At 36.5% G+C, this 25,179-nt stretch overlaps 1 protein-coding gene across 3 annotated transcripts in view; it reads left to right on the top strand.

Annotated features, from left to right (window-relative positions):
- The window catches only part of DEUP1 (deuterosome assembly protein 1), a 93,671-nt gene that overhangs the window by 23,401 nt on the left and 45,091 nt on the right, over positions 1-25,179 (top strand). For 2 of the 3 annotated variants that reach the window (XM_017498429.2, XM_017498430.2), the window contains 4 exons: positions 757-852; positions 8,516-8,650; positions 20,651-20,764; positions 21,582-21,824. In XM_017498429.2, the coding sequence (XP_017353918.1) occupies positions 757-852; positions 8,516-8,650; positions 20,651-20,764; positions 21,582-21,824 (588 nt within the window). The remainder of the gene's footprint in view (positions 1-756; positions 853-8,515; positions 8,651-20,650; positions 20,765-21,581; positions 21,825-25,179) is intronic. The other variant, XM_037727840.1, reaches the window with a different exon arrangement.

The raw sequence follows: 25,179 nt of genomic DNA, 5'->3' as shown, positions 1-25,179 counted from the left end.
AATGTTTAAGAGAAATGTTTGCTAATAATGTACTGTAATAAAATATCATTAGTTAGCTTGTTCATCAGCCATTTTTCTGCCTTTATTGACTGCTCAGTGGAGCTTAGTTTCTTTGGCATAGTTAACTATATTATCATTTGGCATAGGTAACTTAGTTATTGGCATGTAATTTTCCTACAGTAGAGGTAGGTCATCAGACATGGCATATGCAATAGACTATTATTCTAGCTTTTATATGTAATATGTAAACAAGTGCCTCATCTGCCTTTTAAGTAGACAGATTATATAAGCCAAATCCGTAGGAACTGCTCTTAGACAATTTTTCTTTTTAATGCATTAGTTATTATAAAAATATAACAATTATTTCATAATACCACTAAAACAGAGATCCTCTTGGAGGTAATGGAGGAAAAAAAGCTGAATTATATTGGTAGAGGTTTTGCCTGGCTAACAATGACGTAGCCTCCCAAAAGGATAATGCAAAGCAAATTCTAACCCTGAATTTTAAATGTGATGATGATAAGGATCTTTTGTTAAACATCCATACTGTCCTAATATGTGCCTTGTGGAATAGTGCTAGAATGTTTGGTTTTTGTGAATTTAATTATTGATAGCTATTTTAAGAAGTGCAGTACAAATATTTACTCTTGGTTTGGTACAGCCGTTTTGTTTGAATCGTGCTTCTCTTTTGCACATTTTCTGATTTTGTCAGGCAGAATTTAGAAAAAGCAAAATTAAATTTTATTCTTCATGCAGGTAGGGTTACTTCGACAGAAATTGGACAGTCTGGAAAAATGTAATTTAGCAATGACTCAGAATTATGAAGGACAACTACAAAGCCTAAAGGCTCAAGTAAGGAAACTTACTATAATTTAATATCACACATTTTGATATGCTTTTGACCTATAGAGTTGTGTTAATTTTACTTAAACTAATTGTTTTTAGTATAAGCAAAAATTCTTGTATTTTAATTATAAGCTTAGTCATGTCTTTCACTGTTTTATATGCATTGATTTTGTTTCTTTTACTAGATTGTTGGATTGCTATATCTTCTGTACCTGTTAGCACAGTACTAAACAAATGGCTTTCTATTTCTCAAGAGACTTGTTGATGAATTAAATGATAATTAGCTATGTGGGCAACAACAAAAACCAAAGTTATCTTTTGTGGTTATTGCTATCTAATAGAGATGCTCTTAATTCTATGACAATTTACAATAGGGAAGTTTGCTATTATGAAATAGATAATTGAAAGAATAAAACTGGTCTTTATTACCTTGTTACTGGTAGGACTGTTTCTTACATGATAGTGCTTCTGCATGTGTAATGAGAAGGACACAGATTTCTTTTTCACTTATCCCTGTATCCTCACACTGAGCTGGCAAGCAAAATGCCTTCTTTACCACAGATAGCACGTAGAGTAGCAATCATTTGAGTACGTCAAATGTAGTAGATGCTATATCTTTGCTTAACTTAGTAAATGAATCAATGGGAAATATGGTTTGATTATGAAACTTTACAAACAAATTTTTTTGGAGGACAAATATTTCATGTATGATAATTTAGTTAAAGGAGGCTAAAGTAGTTAATGATCCTTCTTAAGTACCTTTTAGGGACGGAATTCAGCCATTAAGATGGGAATGTGAAACATTTGATGCCACTTAGATGATTTTATAAGACTAGTTCTTAGTCTACCTAGACATTTTGCATACAGTTCAAGTAATTACCACTATATGGTAGCTTGAGTTATCAAATTACATATGGTTTTTACTAGCTTAGACTGAGCATTTAGCATGTAAGTCAATTCAACCTTTATTTTTCTATAAAGATAAGGCTCTAAAGCAACAACGTAAATATTAAATCATTACATACTGGTCAATATTTATCAAGAGATCACAATCTGTAGTTAGTTTAAAAAAATACGGAAATCTAGAAATAAGTTAGGTGCCATCTCTAAGTTGTATTTAACCAGTTCAGTCACTGCTTTCTTTTCTTTTTTTTTTTTTTCTGAGACGCAGTTTCGCTCTTGTTACCCAGGCTGGAGTGCAATGGCATGATCTCGGCTCATCGCAACCTCCTCTTCCTGGGTTCAGGCAATTCTCCTGCCTCAGCCTCCTGAGTAGCTGGGATTACAGGCACGCGCCACCATGCCCAGCTGATTTTTTGTATTTTTAGTAGAGACGGGGTTTCACCATGTTGACCAGGATGGTCTGGATCTCTTGACCTCGTGATCCACCCGCCTCGGCCTCCCAAAGTGGCATTACAGGCGTGAGTCACTACTTTCTAAATCTTTCATTTCTGTTTGGGTATTTCTTGTCTCTGTTAATAAGTTCTTGGTCTTGTTTACAGGGGCCAAGCAGTCGTTTAATATATGAATCCTTGCTGTTTGATACTTTGCAGTTCTGTTTTATTATTTGGCTGCTGGCTGGTTTTCAGTGCTAACCAAAAAATATATTTGTGGCAATTTCCCAAAAATTTGTTCTGTGGAAAACACTGCCAGTTTAGAAAATGGTGCTTAAGGCTGGGTGCGGTGGCTCAAGCCTGTAATCCCAGCACTTTGGGAGGCCAAGGTGGGCAGATCACGAGGTCAGGCAATCAAAAACATCCTAGCCAACATGGTGAAACCCCTGTCTCTACTAAAAATACAAAAAGTAGCTGGGTGTGGTGGTGCATGCCTGTAATCTCAGCTACTTGGGAGGCTGAGGCAGGAGAACTGCTTGAACCCAGGAGGCAAAGGTTGCAGTGAGCTGATATTGTACCACTGCACTCCAGCCTGGCGACAGAGGGAGATGTCATCTCAAAAAAAAAAAAAAGGAAGGAAGGAAGGAAAGAAAATGATGTTTAAGCTAATGCTGGCCAAGTTAAGACTCTTCCTCCCCTCCTGGAGATTAAGGGTACACATTAGCACATTAGAGGCCATGAGAAATCCTGCCTTAAACAAACTCATTTAACCTTTCCAATCCATCATGTTCCAAAGATATTGGACAATGGAACTCTTCTTATTAATTAATTCTTTTTATTTTTTTGATTGCAATGAAGTCTTGCTCTGTTGCCCAAGGCTGGAGTGCAGTGACAATCTTGGCTCATTTCGACCTCTGCAACGCAAGTTTAATCAAGTCTCATGCCTCAACCTTCAGAGTAGCTGGGATTACAGGTGCACATGACCACACCCAGCTAATTTTTGTATTTTTAGTAAAGACGAGCTTTCACCATGTTGGCCAGTCTGGTCTAAAACTCCTGACCTCAGACAATGTGCCTCTGTAAACAGGGGTTTCATGGAATACAGTGGGAATGCTACATGATTGTTGAGAGCCACCTACTTTCACTGCAGTTTTCTCCTTCTCTTTTTCTCTAGTTAAAAGAAAGGGAGGAAGAAAGAGAAGAAGAGCAAAAGAGAAGGAAGAAGGAAAGTAGGGAAAAATAGAGAAAAAGAAAAGTACTATGTACTTGATTTGGTTTGCATAAAGCTAGTAATATGCTGTTTTTCTAAGTAAAAAATGGTATTTGTGGCAAACACGCTTTTGTTGCTGCCAGCTCACTCTGCAGCTTCCTCCTTTGAAATTTCTGGTTTATTTACAGTTGCATTTTCCTGATACATCTTAAGGATACACTTTGCCACATTCTGCCTTGAATAATTCAACTCTGTCAAAGCTTCTTTTTAGAAACTGCTTTCCTTTTAAAAATGAGTTATTTTTTTCTCTTCTAACCATTATAAAACTATAATTTTAAATACATATATCGGAGGCTTATGCTTCTGGAATAGATATGCTCTTCCCTATCCTCCCACTAAATTGGACATCATTTATAAAACAACATAAGACTCTGACGAGTGGAGAGAAGAGACAGATTGGCTAAGGACCTTGGGCATCAAATAACAAGACAATAATGAGTTCCCTGGGATTTGTTTTGGCCTCATATATCCCAGACTGAGTAACAGAGAAGCAGGCAACCCAGTCATGCCAGTGGGTGCAAACAAATAAAAAGAGCACCAGGGAAGGCCTGCTCTCTCCAGCTAGAAGACCAGAAGAAAGACAGCCTAGCAAGATAATATACTTTTAGATAATAACCTCTCTACTCCAGCCTAGTACAACAGAAAAAACAAACAAAAACAACAACAAGAACAAAAACTACAGCCCCACTGCCACCTACAAAGGCTTAGTGGAAAAACCTAGATTTCTGCCTTCACTAAGCTATAATAAGGTAATCCTGGCCCTCTTTCCTGGTTAGTGTCTGAGAAGACTGGGTGGAGAGGACTTTCGTCATCACTAGACGTTAGCAAGGCCCTCATCAACCCATGGTGACAGTGGAGAGCTTGGACTTCTATACCTTCCTGGTGGCAAGGAGGCACCCATCCCTCTCCACTGTGGGGTGGTATCATAGGAAGGCTGGTGAGTGGTGACAAGTTCACCCACCCCTACTATAGTATCACTGAAGGCCATGTCAGAAGAGTTACAAGGCACTCATGCCCCTTCAATTAAAGTTTATCAGTGAAAGACTAGTGAGGAGCCTGAAATCCCACTTCAAATCAGCAGTAATAAGGAGCACCTCCTGTTGGATACCAACTGAAACCAAGTGGAGACCTGGGCATCCACTTCCCCCTGGCAGTGATGAAGTGGCACTGCATTTTCCCTTCCAGAAATTGTCTGAGGAGAACTGCTAAAACACAATATTTGAATACAATTCAGAGTCTCAAAACACAATACACAAAAATGTCCAAGTATTAATAAAAATCACTCATTATAGAAAGAACCAGAAGATCTCAACTTGAAGAAAACATACTGAACAGATGCTGAAGCCAAGATGACATACATTAGAATTATCTGATTTTAAAGCAGCTGTTATAAAAATGCTTCAATGAATTATTACAAACATGGCTTGAAATAAATGAAAAATTAGAAAGCTTTAGCAAATAAATAAAAATATAAAGAACAAATTAGAAATTTTAAAATTGAAAAGTATAATAACCAAATTTTAAAACTTAATGGATGGGCTTGAAAGCAGAAAGAAGAGGACAGAGGGAATAGAATCAGCCTGAAGATAGTACAACAGAAATTACCCATTCTGAACAAAAGAGAAAAAGACAAATAGAAAATGAACCTTGGGGATATATGTAGTCTGATAACAAACAATTTAAAAATTATATCATCAGAGAACCCGAAGGAGAGGAAAAAGATGGAGAGGATGAAAAAGCATTCAGAGAAAGAATGGCTGAAAAGTTTCAAAACTTAGCAAAAAAAAAAGTAAACCTACAGATTGAAAAGCTGACTGAACTCAAACACAATAAAAGACAGCTACGTTAAGATACATCATAGTCAAAGTTCTGAAAACCAAAAGACAAACTAAAAAATGTTGGAAGCAGCAAGAGGGAAACAACATCTTACCTACAGGGGAAAACCAATTCTGACAATGGTGGCTTTTTCTTTAGAAACCATGAAGGCTTTCAAGTGCTGAAAGAACAGAGCTTTCAATCCAGAATTCTATGTCAGGCAAAAATACCCTTCAGGAATGAAGGAGAAATTAAAACATTCTCAAATGAAGGATTCTAAAAGCACTTGTTGCTGGCAGACCTACCCAAGAATAGCTAAAGGAAGTTCTGTTAACAGAAAAGAAATGATAAAGAAGGAATCTTAAAACATCAGTGAAGAAGGAAAAACACCAAAAAGAGTAAAAACATGGTGGGGGGGGTGGGTAAATGCATTAGACTTCCCTTATCCTCTTGCATTTTCTAATTTTTTGATAGCAAAAAAAATATAACCAGGTCTAATATGGTTTTCAATATATGTACAGGAAACACTAAGATAATTAACAGAGTAAAAGAACATAAAGGAAAGTAAGATTTCTACACTTTACCTGACAAGATGTCAAACACCAATAGACCGTGATAAATTATGTAAATATGGTGTAATACCTAGAGCAACCACTAAAAAAGCTCTACAAAGAGATATACTGAAAATCACTATAGATAAAATGGATTATGAGATAATGTTCATCTAATTCACAAGAAGACAAGAAAGTGAAAATAGAGAAACCAAAAACTAGAGAACAAACAGGAAACAAAAAAAAAGTCAGGCTTAAGCCTTGACATAGTAATAATTACATTAGACAATAGAAGCCTTTACATATCAAGAATTACATTAGACAAGAGAAATTGTCTAAATAAACCAATTGAAAGAGACTGACAATAAATTAAAAAATGACAAACTCACTTCAGATATAACTGTATAGGCAAGTTGAAACTAAAAAGATGGAGCAATATATCATGCAAATATTAATAGAAAGAAAGCAGAAATGGTGCCAAGATAATTTAATAGAGAAAGAATAGTCTCTTCTACAAATGGTGCAAGGCCAAGAGGATATCTACATGCAAAGGAACTAAGTTAGAACCCTACCTTAAACCATAGACAAAAATTAATACAAAATGGATCAAACATCCAAATGTAAAACCTAAATCTAGAAAGCTCTTAGAAGAAAACATAGGAGTAAATCTTCATGACCTTGGATTAGGGAATTGTTTCTTATATATGGCACCAAAAGCACAAGCAACAAAAAATCAGATAAAATCTGATGTCATTAATATTTTAAAACTTTTTTGCTTCCAAGGACACCATCAAGAAAGTGAAAAGACAACCCATCAATGGAGAGAAAATATTTGCAAACCATATATTCGATAAGGAACTAGTATGTAAATATATTAATAACTAATTGATAATAAAAAGGTGACCAAATTTAAAAATGGACAAATACTTGACTAGATATTTCGCCAAAGCAGATATACAAATGGCCAATAAGCACATAAAAAATGCCTAACATCATTAGCCATTAGGGTTATGGAAACCAAAACCACAATATCCATTCACACCCACTAGGAGGTTGTAATAAAAAAGATAGAAAATGACAAGTTTTGGTGAGGGTATGGAGATATTGGAACCCTATGCATTGTGAATGGGAATGGAAAATGGTACACCATTTTAGAAGACAGTTTGGCTGATCATTAAAAAGCTAAAGTTAGCATAAGATCCAACAATTCCACTCCTAAATACAATCCCCAAGAGAAAGTAAAACGTATCCACACAAAAACTTTTATATAGGTGTTCACAGCAGCATTATTTATAATATCTCAAAGTAGGAAACAACCCACATTTCTATCAGCTGATCAATGGATAAACAAAATGTAGTATATTTATGCAATGGTATATTATTCAGGTGAATTTTATAGTAGGTGAATTTTATCTCATTTTAAAATTTTGAGGAAAAAGCAGATGTGGCTACTTTAATATCAGATAAAGTAGACACCATTGTTCATAGCTTTATTTGTAGTAGCCAAAAACAGGAAAAAATCAAAATATCTCAATATATGAATGGTTAAACAAACTGTGATACATTTATACCATGGAATACTATTCAGCACTAAAAAGGAATCCACTATTGATACATGCATAGATTTCAAGGACATTAAACTGAGTGAAAAAAATACAATCTCAAAAGATCGTGGGCTATATGATTTCTTTTTATAACATTCTCAAAATTATAGAAATGGAAAACAAATTAGTGGTTTTCAGGGATTAGGGGTGGGGGGATCAGGGGACTAAGTGTGATTCTAACGGGCTAGCATGAGGGAGATCTTTGTGGTAAGAGAATAGTTCTATATCCTGATTGTGGTTGTGGTCATATAAATCTGTATGTAATAAAATGGCATAGAACTATACACATATATTGATCCAATTTCAGTTTCATGGGTTTGATGTATTGTAGTTCAATAAGATGTAATATTGGGGGAAATGGGGTGAAGAGAACCTGGGACCTCTTTAATAACTTTGTAACTTTCTGTGAACTTATAATTATTTTAAAATAAAATATATAAATAAGAAACATTTCAAAACAGATATGTGAGTATAGAAATTTCCTCACAAATGTTCATAAACTATGCTACTTCGAATCTATTATTTGAAGGTAAAACAGGAAATGGAAAAAATAATGCAGTTATAAAAAGAATTACCAGTAAGAAAAACATTAAATCAATTTTTATATTAAAATTTATTTAAACATATCCACATGAATAAGTGGTTTATGTTACTTGTGTCTTTAAAATTAATATATGTTCTGTTTTCTTAAATAAGGTATAAACTAGTTATTTTGTAGATTGAGTTACTGGAATTAAAATTGTCAACACAAGATGGCACTAACTAAAAGTAAGAAAAAAACTTGTTTTTAAAAAGCATTGTGAGCTTTGCTGCATATGATTAAAACAAAACTGAACAAGCCATTTATCAAGTGAATCATTGTTTAACTGTGCAGTTAATGAAGTCTTGACTTTACATGAAAGCTGAAGTGTGTTCAGTTTCAATAATTTAGTTTTAATAACTGGTTCTGTCTTCATTAATTGAAATATTTAAGCTTTACTGCACTTTCTAATCATGACTTAAATTTTCAAAGAGGTACACAAGAAAAGAAATATAGTGAAATCAGGTTAGAAATAATTGGTATAGTAAAATGTTAGCATTTTCTGTTATTTACAGTTTTCCAAACTAACAAATAGCTTTGAAAAACTGAGATTACATCAGATGAAACAAAACAAAGTTCGACGAAAAGAATTACCATACCTTAAAGAAGAAACACCCTTTGAACTGAGCAATTTGAACCAGAAATTAGAGGTGAGATATATTATTTTAGTTTCTTCATGTGTATAAATATTGATTCCTGTTGTTGTGGGCTGTTTGTCTCTGGTGTCCACAGTGGTGTCTACAGTTGTGGTAATAAACATTATTACAGACTAACTTCTCGTTGAATGTATTTTCTTAGTGCAGCTTCCCTTCAGGCACTTAGTGAATTAAAACATCACTTTGATGTACACATCTTTTCTATATATCCACAATTTGAAGAGCACAAAAAGAAAAGCCAAAAAAGTGAAAAGAAGCTGCAGCTGTTAAGTAAAATTGAAGGACACCCCTGGGGTCAGTTAAAGTGAATATCTAATAAATCTTTTAATGGCCATTTAGCTATTAGGTACTTAAATCCCAGTGGAGCCTCATCACAGCTTTTAAAACAGGGCTTAAAGTTTCAAAGCTTTTTTCTTTAAATTTGGTTAGAAAGAACCAATTCAGTTGCCCCATAGCACTTAGAATTTCTGAAGTTTTGGTCTCTAAAAAAATTCACTATGTCCTTATAGCTATATACATCTACTATGTACCCATGGAAATTAAAAACAAAAACCTTTAAAAATTCACTATGTCATACATGCACTTATTCTTATCTTCTTCATTTTCCAACCTTGGAAAAAACAAACCAGCTATTTTTCTTCGCTGCGCTCTTGAGTATTCCTTCTACAAGTCATGGAACAGCAGAAAGATTCCACTATAAATTTTCCTATCATCTACTTTTTACCTGGATCCCCAGAACTGCTCGATTATTATTTTTTCATTGACTCCAAGTTGACCTTTATGTTGTCCTACTTAATTTCTATCATTTTTCTCAAGCCCTAAACTCCAGCATCCCTCCCCTCCCAGCACTTCTTCATCTTATTCTTTAATTAACAAGTCCTTCTACTTTAAAATATCTTAAAGAACAGGAAAACATTAAGTCCAAATCACAGCCCTAAAATCAGCTTATTATAAGAGTGTTGTAGGAAGTCCTAGATTTTAATCTTTAAAACCCCAGCACATTTTACATGCTTCTGAACAATGAAGTTTTAGTTTTTAAAAATACTAACATCATCACTAAGTAAGTTGACCCTCTAGGAAAATGCATTGTGTTGTTCTCCCAGGCTCTTGCAGTGATATAACTGGAAGGGCTTCAGAAATGTCCTGGTCTCATAGAAGATGCCATAGATGTGCACTGTAATATACATGTGCTTTCACTGCAATGAAGAGATTGAGTCACTAATTATCCATTTGACTGACTTTTCATGGGCTTTTGTGGGAGAACTACATTAATAAAAATTGTTCAGACAAAAAAAGCCTTAAGTTAGTATCAAGTACTTTGTGTATGCATGTTTTACGTTTAGGGAACTAAATATTTACCATATATATATAAAACATACATAATGAAATCATAGTAGAAATTAGTAGCAAAATGTTTTTTATATGTTTGTACTTATTTAAAAGATTTTAAGCATTCTATGCAGATATACAGTTTAACTTGAAATAATTATAAAAACACTTCATGTACCTGTTTTTACTTATAGCTATCTGAAAAATTAATGTGTAAGAGATAGACTCTTCCAGTTTTAGACTGCATGTAAACCTGTTTTTCCTTTGGGGCATTTATACACTGGTATAGTAATAGCAGTGTACCACATATAGTAGTAGAAGAACATGATCATTGATAACTGAAAACAGGCCTTGCCTGATTCATGTGTTTGCCCTGTGATATTTAGGCAAGTTGTTAGCCTCACTATGATTCCATGTTGTCATCAGTAAATGGGGTTAAAGATATCTTATATGTGACATTGTGGTTATGGTGAAAAAAATTTAGATGCACACTAAAGCATTTAGGGATGAAAACATGTGAGGTCTGGAAGTCACCTTAAAATCTACCAACAAAAAAGTGTGGAGAGATAGGAGACGTAAAGATGGACAAAGTTGATGGTAGTTAAACTGGGTGAAGAGTACATGGAGGTTTGTTTTACTCTCTACTTTATGTATGAACATCTTCATAATAAAAAGTTAAAACCATTTTACAGGTGAAGGTCCCCAACACATAGTAATCACTAAAGATCACCTCCAATATTTATTAGAGGGCTTTTTAAAACATCTAATAATACAGCTATCAAGAGAAACTAATTTTAATGACCCTGATCCACTCACTCTCAACCTTAAAGACCCAGAAAAACTTTTCCAGTCATGAAGAACTTACTGTGGAGGTCCAGGCAAGTCTACAGACCTTCTGAAGCCTAACATGATAACTCCAGTCTCTGTAAAAACCCTTATGAAGCTCTCTGGGTTCCTGCATGGTTCCATATATTGTGCTGACTCGCTAGTCATGAAATCAGTACATCTGATAAAATTAAGGAGGCCAGGATTGTCATAAGCACCTGTTGATAGGTTTGTGACATACATTTCTAGCTACTCTTGGCCTCACTTCTACCTGTTGTAGTATTTATAATAAGTCAAGGTTAATGCTTCTGCCTCTAAAGCATCCTGGGGAATATTTATTTTCAAGATTATTGGGGTTAATGGGTAAGAAATGGTAAATATTTGTATTATCTAAAACATGTGAACAGCTTAAGTCAACCTTGCCCAAAATTTGACTTCTAACTCCAAAGATTCCTTTTTAAACAAAAAGTAAACAGAAATTTTAAAAATCTAGATTGCATTGATTTGAAATGTTAGCTATTTTCTACTAGAACCTAGTTTTATAAATTTGCCATTATTGCTAAAGACCGTGTTTTCATATACCTAATTTTTGTATTATTGTATGTCAGAATTGAAGTCAATAACTTTAAATAGACTATCTCCATTTATCATAGTAAATACAGTCTATTTATCATGAGCTACTATTATATACAGAATGTCTTTCCATATTTCTTCAACCTTAATACCATCACTCAATGTCAGATCACCCACCTTTCATTACTGTAAAAACTTCCTGATTTATAGCCTTCCTTCACTAATTGTTTAGGGACTTACAGATTTTAAAAACTAAAATTTCTTTAAATGTTCTTTAAAATTATTTTTGTATAGAAAATATGACATGCCATGTTCTTCTCATTTTAACAAAATAAAGCTTTCATTCTCTAAATAAACATTTGTTTTCCAGCATTGCCAATCCAGTCACTTCACCATCTTCAAAATAATAGTAACCACTCTGGCTATAATGAACTGTTCCAGTTTGATATATTATGGGAAATAGCTAAGATAATCATAATATCCTCTGCATGGCTTTTATGTGTCAGTATTATTATACTTAACATACTGACATACTGTAATATTACTTGTTTGTGTGTACATTTCCCTACTTTACTATATATTCTTTGATTTTTTTCTTTCAAAAAAAATTTTTTAATTATGAAATAGTTCTAGATTTTCTTCTTTCCACAAAACTTGGTGGGCATTAACTGCTCAATAAATATTACTGAATTGAGAATTGAAAACATTGCTACATTCATGCCACATTTCTTTTTATTTTATTTTATTTTATTTTTTATTTTACCTCTCCTTTCCTATTCCACAAATCTTTCTTAATATATTTATTTAATCATGCCACATTTCTATATGCAATAATATATAGTCATGGACTTACTAGCTATAGTTTCCAATTATGTTGTTTTCTTTGCAAAATTTTTGAGACTGGTTAAATTCTAGGACTGTACCATGCTTTTGTTTGTAGACAAAAAGGATATAAATGGTCAGCCCTAAGCAAAATGGAGAAGCAGTGATGTCTTCTTTGGTATCCTCAGGGCTGTATCCTTTGCTCATGTTATTAAGATGTGAACAGATAATCATGCTGTATTATCTGAGCAAAACTACATTACTTGAGCAAAAACTTAAAAAAACTGATCCTGCTTTATCAACCTACTTCTACCATTTATTTCCAAGGTAGACCAATTAGTACTGCCTAGATGAGGCCTGGCCATGGCCACAAGGGGCAAAGTCACTGTCTTAGTTAGTTCAGGCTGCTGTAACAGAATACCATAGACTGGGTGGCTTAAGCAACAGTCATTTATTTCTCACAGTTCTGGAGGCTGGTAGACCAAAATCATAGTGCCAGTATATTAATCCATTCTCACACCGCTATAGTGAACTACATGACACTGGGTAATTTATGAAGAAACGTGATTTAATTGTCTCACAGTTCCTCAGGCTGTACAGGAGGCATGGCTGGGGAGGCCTTGGGAAACTTACAATCATGGTAGAAGGCAAAGGGGAAGAAAGGCATGTATTCACGTGGCCAGCAGGAGAGAGAGAGTGGTGGGGGCAGGGAAAAGAGAGGAAGAGAGAGAGAAAAAGGAGAAATGCTACACACTTTCAAACAACCAGATGTCATGAGAACTCTATCAAGAGACAGCACTAGGGGGATGGTGCTAAGCTATTAGAAACCACTAGGCCGTGCACAGTGGCTGATGCCTGTAATCCCAGCACTTTGCGAGGCTGAGGTGGGAGGATCATGAGGTCAAAAGTTTGAGACTAGCCTGACCAACATGGTGAAACCCTGTCTCTACCAAAAATACAAGAAGTTAGCTGGACATGGTGGCACATGCCTGTAATCCCAGCTACTCAGGAGGCTGAGGCAGGAGAATCACTTGAACCTGGGAGGCGGAAGTTAACAATGAACCGAGATCATGCCACTGCACTCTAGTCTGGGCAACAGAGCAAGACTCTGTCTGAGAAAAAAAAAAATAAAGGAGGACTTCTGCCAAGATGGCCAAATAGGAACAGCTCCAGAGTGCAGTTCCCAGCGTGAGCAACACAGAAGGCAAGTGATCTTCGCATTTCCAACTGAGGTACCAGGTTCATCTCAATGGGACTGGTTGGATAGTGGGTGTAGCCCAAGGAGGGCAAACTGATGCAGGGTGGGGCACTGCCTCACCTGGGAAGTGGAACAGGCCAGAGGAACCCCCTCGACTTTTCCGGCCAGTCCGGCACTCCAGTTCAGATACTGCGCTTCTCCCACAGTCTTAACAGCCCACAAACCGGGAGATTCCTCCCTGGCGACAAGTGCTGCGGGTTTCCAGTGCAACTCTGGGCAGTCATTTCAGCCAGCACCGCAGGTTTCCAGCATAAATCTGGGCAGCCATTTTAACTGGCACCTGGAATGCCCGTGAGACAGAGCTGCCCATTCCCCTGAAAAAAAATGGGTTGAAGGCAGGGAGCCAAGTGATCTGGCTCAGCAGGTCCTATCCCCACAAAGACCAGCAGATTGAAACCCACTGGCTTGAGAATTTCGCAGCCAGCACAGCAGTTTGAGCGTGACCTGGGATGGTTGACCTCGGTGGGGGGGAAAGGCGTCTGCTATTACCAAGGCAGTTCATCATTACCAAGACAGTCTGCCATTACTAAGGCAGTCTACCATTACCAAGAGAGTTCTAACCTTACCTATGTCGACAAAATCACAAGGAAGTTTACACAGCAGTCGGCAGAGCCCATGGCAGCTCAGCAACACCTCTGCAGGCAGAATGTGACTAGACTCCCTCCTTGCAGGGCCAGTTATCTCTGAAAAAAGGCAGCAGCCAATCAGGGACTTATAAGTAAAGCCCCACCTTCCCGAGACAGAGCACCTGGGGAAAGGGGTGGTTGTGAGTTCCACTGCAGCAGACTTAAGTGTCCCTGCCCAGCAGCTCTGAAGGGAGCAACAGAACTCCCAGCACAGCACTTGAGCTCCGATAAGGGACAGACTGCCTCCTCAAGCGGCTCCCTGAGCCCTGTATATCCAAAGAGACACCTCATACAGGAGAGCTCTGGCTGACATCTGGCGGGTACCCTTCTGGGACGAAGCTACGAGAGGAGGGAACAGGCAGTTATCCTTGCTATTCTGCAACCCCTGCAGGTGATTCCCAGGCAAGCAGGGTCTGGAGTGGACCTCCAGCAGTCCTGCAGCAGAGGGGCCTGACTATTGGAAGGAAAACTAAAAAGCAGAAACTAATGGCTTCAACATCAACAGAAAAGATGTCCACTCAGAGTCCCCATCCAAAAGTCACCTACTTCAAAGATTAAAGGTAGACAAATCCACGAAGATGAGAAGAAACTAGTGCAAAAAGGATGAAATCACCAAAAACCAGAACACCTCTCCTCCTCCGAGGTATCACAACTCCTCACCATCAAGGAAACAAAACAGAATGGAGAATGAGTTTGACGAATTGACAGAACCAGGCTTCAAAAGGTAGCATCTCTGAGCTAAAGGAACATGTTATAACCCAATGCAAAGAAACTAAGGACCTTGAAAAAAAGGTTAGATGAAATGCTAACTAGAATAACCAGCTTAGAAAAGAACATAAACGACTTGATGGAGCTGAAAAAACAGCACAAGAACTTTGCAAAGCATGCACAAGTTTCAATAGCCGAATCAATCAAGCAGAAGAAAGGATATCAGAAATTGAAGATCAACTCAGTGAAATAAAATGAGAAGGCAAGATTAGAGGAAAAAAAGAGTAAAAAATGAACAAAGCCTCCAAGAAATATAGGATTGTGTGAAAAGACCTAATCTACATTTGATAGGCATACCTGAATGTGACGCAGACAATGATTCCAAGCTGGAAAACTCTCTTCAGAATATTATCCAGGAGAACTTCCCCAACCTAGCCAAGCAGGCCAACATTCAAGTCCAGGAAATACAGAGAACACCACAAGGATATTCCTGAAGAAGAGCAACCCCAAGGGACATAATCGTCAGATTCACCAGGGTTGAAATGAAGGAAAAAATGCTAAGGGCAGCCACAGAGAAAGGATGGGTTACCCACAAAGGGAAGCCCATCAGACTCATAGCAGATCTCTTCACAGAAACCCTACAAGCCAGAAGAGAGTGGGGGCCAATATTTAACATCCTTAAAGAAAAGAACTTTCAACCCAGAATTTCATATCCAGCAAAACTAAGCTTCAGAAGTGAAGTAGAAATAAAATCCTTTACAGACAAGCAAATGCTGAGAGATTCTGTCATCATCAGGATTGCCTTACAAGAGTTCCTGAAGGAGGAATTAAATATGGCAAGGAACAACCAGTACCAGCCACTCCAAAAACATACCAAATGGTAAAGACCATCAATACAATGAAGAAACTGTGTCCACTAATGGGCAAAACAACCAGCTAGTATCAAAATGGCAGGATCAAATTCACACTTAACAATACTAACCTTAAATGTAAACAGGCTAAATGCCCCAATCAAAAGACACAGACTGGCAAATTGGATAGAAAGCCAAGACTCATAGGTGTGCTGTATTCAGGAGACCCATCTGACATGCAAAGACACACACAGACTCAAAATAGTGGGATGGAGGAAGATTTACCAAGCAAACGTAGAGAAAAAAAAAAAAAAGGAGGGGTTGCAATCCTAGTCTCTGATAAAATGCACTTTAAACTAACAAAGATCAAAAGAGACAAGGGCATTACATAATGGTAAAAGGATCAATGCAACAAGAAGAGCTAACTATCCTAAATATATATGCACCCAATACAGGAGCACCCAGATACATAAAGCAAGTTCTTAATGACTTACAGAGACTTAGACTCCCACACAATAATAGTGGAAGACATTAACACTCCACTGTAAATATTAGATCAACAAGACAGAAGATTAACAAGGATATCCAGGACTTGAACTCGGATCTGGACCAAGTGGAACTAGTAGACATCTACAGAACTCTCCACACCAAATCCACAGAATATACATTCTTCTCAGCACCACATTGCACTTACTCTAAAACTGACCACATAATTGGAAGTAAATCACTCCTCTGCAAATGCAAAAGAACAGAAGTAATAACAACCAGTCTCTCAGACCACAGTGCAATCAAATTAGAACTCAAGATTAAGAAACTCACTCAAAACTGCACAACTACATGGAAACAGAACAACCTGCTCCTGAATGACTACTGGATAAATAATGAAATGAAGGCAGAAATAAAGATGTTCTTTAAAACTAATGAGAACAAAAACACAACATACCACAATCTCTGGGACACATTTAAAGGAGGGTCTAGAGGGAAATTTATAGCACTACATGCCCACATGAGAATTGAGAAAAGATCTAAAATTGACACCCTGCCATCACAATTAAAAGAGCTAGAGGAACAAGATCAAACAAATTCAAAAGCTAGCAGAAGACAAGAAATAACTAAGATCAGAGCAAAACTGAAGGAGATAAAGACACAAAAACCCCTTCAAATTTTCAAAAAATCCAGGAGCTGGGTTTTTTTTAAAAGATCAACAAAATAGATAGACAGCTAGCCAGACTAATATAAAAAAAAAGAGAGAAGAATCAAATAGATGCAATAAAAAAGGATAAAGGGGATATCACCATCGATTCCACAGAAATACAAACTACCATCAGAAATTACTACAAACATCCCTATGTACATAAACCAGTAAATCTAGAAGAAATAGATAAATTCCTGGACACTTACACCCTCCCAAGTCTAAACCAAGAAGAAATTGAATCCCTGAATAGACCAATAACAAGGTCTGAAGTTGAGGCAGCCATTAATAGCCTACCAACCAAAAAAAACCCAAGTCCAGACAAGTTCACAGCCAAATTCTACCAGATGTACAAAGAGGAGCTGGTACCATTCCTTCTGAAACTATTCCAAAGAACACAAAAAGGGGGAAGCCTCCCAAACTCATTTTATGAGACCAACATCATCTTGATACCAAAACCTGGCAGACAGAACTAAAAAAGAAAATTTCAGGCCAATATCCATGATGAACATCAATGCAAAAATCTTCAATAAAATACTGGCAAGCCAAGTGCAATAGCATATCAAAAAGCTTATTCATCATGATAAAGTCAGCTTCATCCTGGAGATGGAAGGCTGGTTGAACAGATGCAAATCTATAAACGTAATCCATCACATAAAACCAAAGACAAAAATCATATGATTATCTCAATAGATTCAGAGAGGGCCTTTGACAAAATTCAACAGCCCTTTATGCTAAAAACTCTCAATAAACTAGGTATTGATGGAGCATATCTCAAAATAATAAAAGCTATTTATGACAAACCTACAGCCAATATCATACTGAATGGGCAAAAACTGGAAGCATTCCTTTTGAAAACTGGCACTGGACAAAAGTGCCCTCTCTCATCACTCCTATTCAACATAGTATTGGAAGTCCTAGCCAGGGCATTCAGGCAAGAAAAAGAAATAAAGAGTATTCAATTAGGAAAAGAGGAAGTCAAATTGTCTCTTATTTGCAGATGACATGATTGTATATTTAGAAGACTCCATCGTCTCAGCCCAAAATCTCCTTAAGATGATAAGCAACTTGAGCAAAGTCTCAGGATACAAAATCAGTGTGCAGAAATCACAAGCATTCCCATACACCAATAACAGACAAACAGAGAGCCAAGTCATGAGCGAACTCCCATTCACAATTGCTACAAAGAGAATAAAATACCTAGGAATACAACTAACAAAGGACATGAAGGATCTCTTCAAGGAGAACTACAAACCACTGCTCAAGGAAATAAGAGGACACAAACAGATAGAAAATCATTCCATGCTCATGGTTAGGAAGAATCAGTATCATGAAAAAGGCCATACTGCCCAAAGTAATTTATAGCCTCAATGCTATCCCATCAAGCTACCATTGACCTTCTTCACAGAACTGGAAAAAAAAAAAAACACTTTAAACATTATATGGAACCAAAAAAGAGCCCACATAGCCAAAACAATTCTAAGCAAAGAAAACAAAGCTGGAGGCATCACACTTCCTGACTTCAAACTATACTACAAGTCCACAGTAATCAAAACAGCATGATACCAGTACCAAAACAGAGATATAGACCAACAGAACAGAACAGAGACCTCAGAAGTAATGCCACACATCTACAACCATCTGATCTTTGACAGATGTCACAAAAACAAGCAATGGGGAAAGGATTCCCTGTTTAATAAATGGTGTTGAGAAAGCTGACTAGCCATGTGTAGAAAGCTGAAACTGGACCCCTTCTTTACACCTTATACTAAAATTAACTCCAGATAGATTAAAGATTTAAACTTAACACCTAACAGCATAAAAACCCTAGAAGAAAACCTAGGCAATACCATTCAGGTCCATAGGCATAGGCAAGGACTTCATGATGAAAACACCAAAAGCAATGACAACAAAAGCCAAAATAGACAAATGGGATCTAATTAAACTAAAGAGCTTCTGCACAGCAAAAGAAACAATAATTAGAGTGAACCAGCAACCAACAGAATGGGAAAAATTTTTGCAAGCTACCCATCTGACAAAGGGCTAATATCCAGAATCTACAAAGAACTAAAACAAATATGCAAGAAAAAAACCAACAACCCCATCCAAAAGTTGGCAAAGGATATGAACAGACACTTTTCAAAAGAAGACATTTATGCAGCCAACAAACATATGAAAAAATGTTCATCATCACTGGTCATTAGAGAAATGCAAATCAAAACCACATTGAGATACCATCTCACGCCAGTTAGAATGGTGATCATTAAAAAATCTGGAGATCACCTTAAACTTACATTTGGAAGCAAAAAGAGCCCACATAGCCAAGACATCTCCAAAAGATGCTGGAGAGGATGTGGAGAAATAGGAATGCTTTTACCTTGTTGGTGGGAGTGTAAATTAGTGTGGCAACTCCTCAAGGATCTAGAACTAGAAATACCATTTGATTCAGCAATCCCATTACGGGGTATATACCCAAAGGATTATAAATAGTTCTATTATAAAAACACATGCACATGTATGTTCACTGCGGCACTGTTTACAATAGCAAAGACTTGGAGCCAACCCAAATGCCCATCAATGATAGACTGGATAAAGAAAATGTGCAACATATACACCATGGAACACTATGCAGCTATAAAACAGGATGAGTTCATGTCCTTTGCAGGGACATGGATGAATCTGGAAGCCATCATTCTCAGCAAACTGACACAAGAACACAAAACCAAACACCACATGTTCTCACTCATAAGTGGTGTTGAACAATGAGAACACATGGACGTAGGGAGGGGGACATCACACACTGGGGTCTGTTGCAGGTGGGAGGCTAGGGGATGGATAGCAGGGGGGGAAATTGGGGAGGGATAACATTAGGAGAAATACCTAATGTAGGTGACATGGGGATGGAGGCAGCAAACCACCATGGCATGTGGATGTAACAGTCCTGCAAGATCTGCACATGTACCCCAGAACTTAAAGTAAAAAAAAATTTTTAATGTCATTATGAAAAAAAAAGAAACCACCCAAATGATCTACTCACCTCCCACCAGACCCACCCCATCTCAATTCAATGTAAGATTTCGATGGGGACACAGAGCCAAACCATATAAGCCAGCATGGTCAGATTCTGGTGAGGGCCCTCTCTTAGTTCACAGACTGCTGTCTGCTCTTGTCTCCTCAGATTGCAAGGAAAAAGAAAGAGGGAGAAAACAAAGTCTCTCAAAGCTCTTCTTAGAAGGGGGCACTCATCCCATTCATGAGAGCTTCACTCTCATGACTTAATTACCTCCCAAAGGCCCCACTTCAGAATGCTGTCACACTGGGATTTAGGCTTGACATATGCATTTGTTGGGAGAGACACAAACATTCAGTCCTTAACAATCACTAAATAAGTTCAAGCCCCATTCTCAAAAAAAAAAAAAACCAGAACAAATTTGGCAACTGAGTAAATGAAGGAAATAATATTTCAATTTCTTTGTGTCAAGAAATGGAAAGGAACTAATGGCTAATGCAAAAAAAGTTGTTTGAAATTCTCTTATTAGTAATAAGTATTTGTTATAATACGAGAGATTTCTTACATTTTTAACAATAAGTGACAAATTCTGTATTTTCCTAGCCAAAATTAGAGATGGTAAAAAATCCAACATAAGTGATTTCACACCTTTTTTGTTGTTGTTGTTTTCCCTAATCAGTAAGGAATGGACTTACTTTTCTTTTTTTTCAGAATGAAAAGGTACAAATGAAAAAAGTCTTCTTTGTTTTATTATAAAATGAATAATATTTTAATATGTTTGTCTCCCTACTTTTTAAAAGGAATTTAGAGCAAAGTCAAGAGAATGGGACAAGCAAGAGATACTATATCAGACTCATCTGATTTCTTTAGATGCTCAACAAAAATTATTATCTGAGAAGTATAATCAGTTTCAGGTAAGTTATTTAATACTAGTTTAAATCAGAAGAAAGTGGAGTTTAGATATTTATATATTTACCATTCAGCATGTAATCTATTTACAAATAGAAATGCCAACTAAAAAAAGTAACCAGAATAGGTCCAAAGGTGGGTATAGCCATAAGTGCATAGAATATCTGTTAATGTTGAATTTAGTCTACATGTGTCAAACGATGGAGCTATTTAAAATTCCATTGTTATTGTGTCATTAAATAGTGTATGTTTTTGTATGCCTACAGGCAAGGCACTCACTCTAAGATTGCTTGCTTTACTTTGTATTTCCCTGGCTACTTTTAAGACTGAGCATCTCCACATATGATTTTTAGCCTTTCTCAGGTATTTCTGTGAATTGTCTATTCATAAACTTTGCCCATTTTTCTTTACATTAGGACTTATTAATTTTGTTACATACACTGACAACTTTTCCCCTACAATTGAGTTTTTTATTTTATTTATTTTTGGTTATAGAGACTTTTTTCAACCATTGTATAATTGAATTCATATTTTTTTTACACCTTCTAGATTTTTTTCTTGCTTAATATGGCTTTTCTATCACTAACCCACTTCCCTACTCTACATCTTTAACCTGAGGTTATACAAATATATTTTCTCTTTATGCCATCTGAAATTGAAATTTTAAAACAAATACAAGACTGAATTACAAAGGACCAACTTTCATTATCTAGTATCATATTTAAAGATATTCGTACTAATTCTTTTCTATCATTCTTGAACTTCATGTAAGCTTAAATATGACATTCTTCATTTTAGTTACACAGTTTTTATATTTTTCAGAAACAGGCACAAAGTTACCAAACTCAACTAAATGGTAAAAAACAATGCTTAGAAGACAGCAGCTCTGAAATTCCTCATTTGATATGTGACCCAGATCCCAATTGTGAAATCAGTGAAAGAGATGAGTTCATTATTGAAAAACTAAAATCAGCTGTGAGTGAAATAGCACTAAGCAGGAATAAGTTGCAAGATGAAAATCAGAAGCTCTTGCAAGAACTGAAAATGTACCAAAGACAGTGCCAGGTAAAGATTAATTTTTATTTTTCAGCTTATATTGTCCATGACTTGTTATAAATGGTAACTCAACAGATGTAGGTATTAGAATGGCAGTTTTCTATCATTAATACATGTGAAGATTCTCTACATACTACTTCCCAGTAATTCGCACTTAATGGGTAGATTCAATAATTCCATAAGTATTTTACACACTTAGAGTGCACTTTGGTTTCACAGTGGCATAATAATAATGTATTATCAGTGCAATGTAACAGTGGTCACTTACAGACCTCTATGCCTTTAGCCACTAACCACCCTCTTCCCCCACTATTTTCTCTGACCCTGTGTCTCTTTGACTCAGAAGAATCCTGGGTTAAAGATACAGGAAATCATGAAGGGTTCAACAATCTAGTAACCTCAGTGAGAGCTATGGAGGTGACTCTAGTGATTTATCACTGGTAGCCTTATCATAATCATTTATCAAACAGTAACCTAGAATTTATTTTTAGGTAACTTTCACATTGGCAAATATGATTGATGGTTTAACAAGCATTAATTTTTTTCTTAACCCAATAATGCTTTTTTCTTTTTTGTCTATTTCTTGCAATCATTAGGAAGGTTATACAGCATTCATCAAAATTGGTCATTACCAATTTCTTTACAAAATATGTATTTCTTATTCATTAGTACTTGAGACATTCTTTTAGCTCCCATTTTAGGTTTTTTCTCCCACCTCCAAATATTTAGCCTCTTTTTACCACTTCCTCCATGACAGTTGGCACATCTCTTTTTTCCCCACTCACCTACCTCGTCTTCCTAACATACATGATTGAGGTGAGATCACTGCCTGAGAACTTCCATTTCATTTTGCTGAGATACACCACCCCAGGATCTTTTGCCACCTAAACCCCCAGGGTCATTTCTTAATCCTGGACCAACTCCTCATTCCCCCACCCTGCCACATTATATTTGGGATTATATAAAGAGTTAGTTAACTTATTTATCTGCCAGCATCTACTGTTCTATGTTCCTCTTTCTCCATGTTTGGGAAGGGACAGAACACAAGGCTCCAGTCTCTCCTATTTAGAGGTGATTCTAAGACATACATATATGCCACCTCAAACTCCAGCTTTAAGGAGGGAGGTCTTATTCTAATACAAGTTAGAATACAGATGTAAACCAACAAAGCAAGCTAAACTGCAAACACTAAATGCAGAGAAAGCCAGACATTGTCTCAAAATAGAAAAGGTGTTGATGGTGTTTTCTCTGCCTTCATTCTAATATAAATGAGGTTAGCCCTCATTTTTCTGCTCTAGGGGTTGCCTAGACGCTTCTAAGTGCTTAGCATCATCCCTCCTCTGACCGTCTGAGCTGTTGTTTGCATGACTGCCAATTGTGCAGTGATGGGGTCTTTCCTTCTCAGAGGCTGCTGCCTTTTGCTTCCCTGGCTATATGACAACTGATCATGCCTTCAAGTTAAAGGCAACCTAAACTTAAATTTTGCAGCTGTCTTTGTACTGCTGGAATCTGCATCAGAATCACATTCAGTAAATAAGAAAATTGTTTTTCTTTGTACTTCCCAAGTATTCTCCTCTAGGCTTTAGGTCATCCAGTGCAAACTAAAGCATTCTCTGTTTTGTCCCTTCTTCTTTTGACAGGGGAAAAGGTGGTGGTTGGTTACATGAATAAGTTCTTTACTGGTGATTTCTGAGATTTTGGTGCACCCATCACCTGAACAGTGTACACTGTACCCAATTTGTAGTATTTTATCCATCACTGCCCCACCCTTTCCCCTGAGTCCTCCAACATCATTCTTATGCCTTTGCATCCTAATAGCTTAGCTCCCACTTATGAGTGAGAACATAAGTAGGAGCCATAACCAAATGATGTTTGGTTTTCCATTCCTGAGTTACTTCACTTAGAATAATGGTCTTTAATTTCATCCAGGTTGCTGCGAATGCCATTATTTTGTTTCTTTCCATTGCTGTGTAGTGTTCCATGATAAGTATATGCCACATTTTCTTTATCCACTCATTAATGATAGACATTTGGGCTGGTTCCATATTTTTGCAATTGCAAATTGTGCTGCTATAACTATGTGTGTGCAAGTATCTTTTTCATTTAATGACTTCTTTTTCAATGGGTAGATACCTAGTAGTTAGATTGCTGGTTCAAATGGTAGGTCTACTTTTAGTTCTTTAAGAAATGTCCACACTGTTTTCCATAGTAGTTGTACTAGTTTACATTCCTACCAGCAGGGTAAAAGTGTTCCCTTTTCACCATATCCACACTCACATCTATTACTATTATTTTTTTTTTTTATTATGGCCATTCTTGCAGGAGTAAGGTGGTATTGCATTGTGGTTTTGATTTGCATTTCCCTGATAATTAGTGATGTTGAGCATTTTTTCATGTTTGTTGGCCATTTGTATATCTTCTTTTGGGAATTGTCTATTCATGTCCTTAGCCCACTTTTTAATGGGATTGTTTTTTCTTCCTGATTTGTTTGAATTCCTTATAGATCCTGGATAGTAGTCCTTTGTCAGATGTATGATTTGTGAAGATTTTCTCCCACTCTGTGGGTTATGTGTTTACTCTACTGACTATTTATTTTGCTGTGTAGAAGCTTTTTAGTTTTATTAGGTCCCATCTATTTATCTTTGTTTTGTTGCATTTGCTTTTGGGTTCTTGGTTATGAAGTCTTTGCCTATGCCAGTGTCTAGAAGGGTTTTTCAAGTGTTATTTTCTAGAATCTTTATGGTTTCAGGTCTTAGATTTATGCTTGATCCATCCTGAGTTGATTTTTGTATAAGGTGAGAGATGAGCATCCAGTTTCATTCTTCTCCAGGTGGCTTACCAATTATTCCAGCACCATTTGTTGAACAAGGTGTTCTTTCCAGACATGTTTTTGTTTGCTTTGTCAAAGATTGGCTGTATTTGGCTTTATTTCTGGGTTCACTATTGTGTTCCATTGGTCCATGTGCCTATTTTTATACCAGTACCATGCTGTTTTGGTGACCATGGTCCTATAGTATAGGGTATTTGGTAATTTGATGCCTTCAGATTTGTTCTTTTTGCTTAGTCTTGCTTTAGCTATGCAGGCTCTTTTTTGGTTCCCTATGAATTTTAGGATTTTTTTTTCTAATTCAGTGAAGAATTATGGTAGTATTTTTATGGGAATTGCATTGAATTTGAAGATTGATTTTGGCAGTACGATCAGTTTTACAATGTTGATTCCACCCATCCATGAGATGGGATTTGTTTCCACTTGTGTCATCTGTGATTTCTTTCAGTAAGGTTTTGTAGTTTTTCTTGTAGAGGTCTTTCACCTCTTTGGGTAGGTATATTCCTAAGTATTTCTTTTGGTGTTTTTTTTTTTTTT

The sequence above is a fragment of the Cebus imitator genome, unplaced genomic scaffold, assembly GCF_001604975.1.
Source record: "Cebus imitator isolate Cc_AM_T3 unplaced genomic scaffold, Cebus_imitator-1.0 Scaffold241, whole genome shotgun sequence".
NCBI classification, from domain to species: Eukaryota; Metazoa; Chordata; class Mammalia; order Primates; family Cebidae; genus Cebus; species Cebus imitator.
Note: the sequence above shows the minus strand (reverse complement) of the source record. Positions and strands in the feature narration are given on the sequence as shown.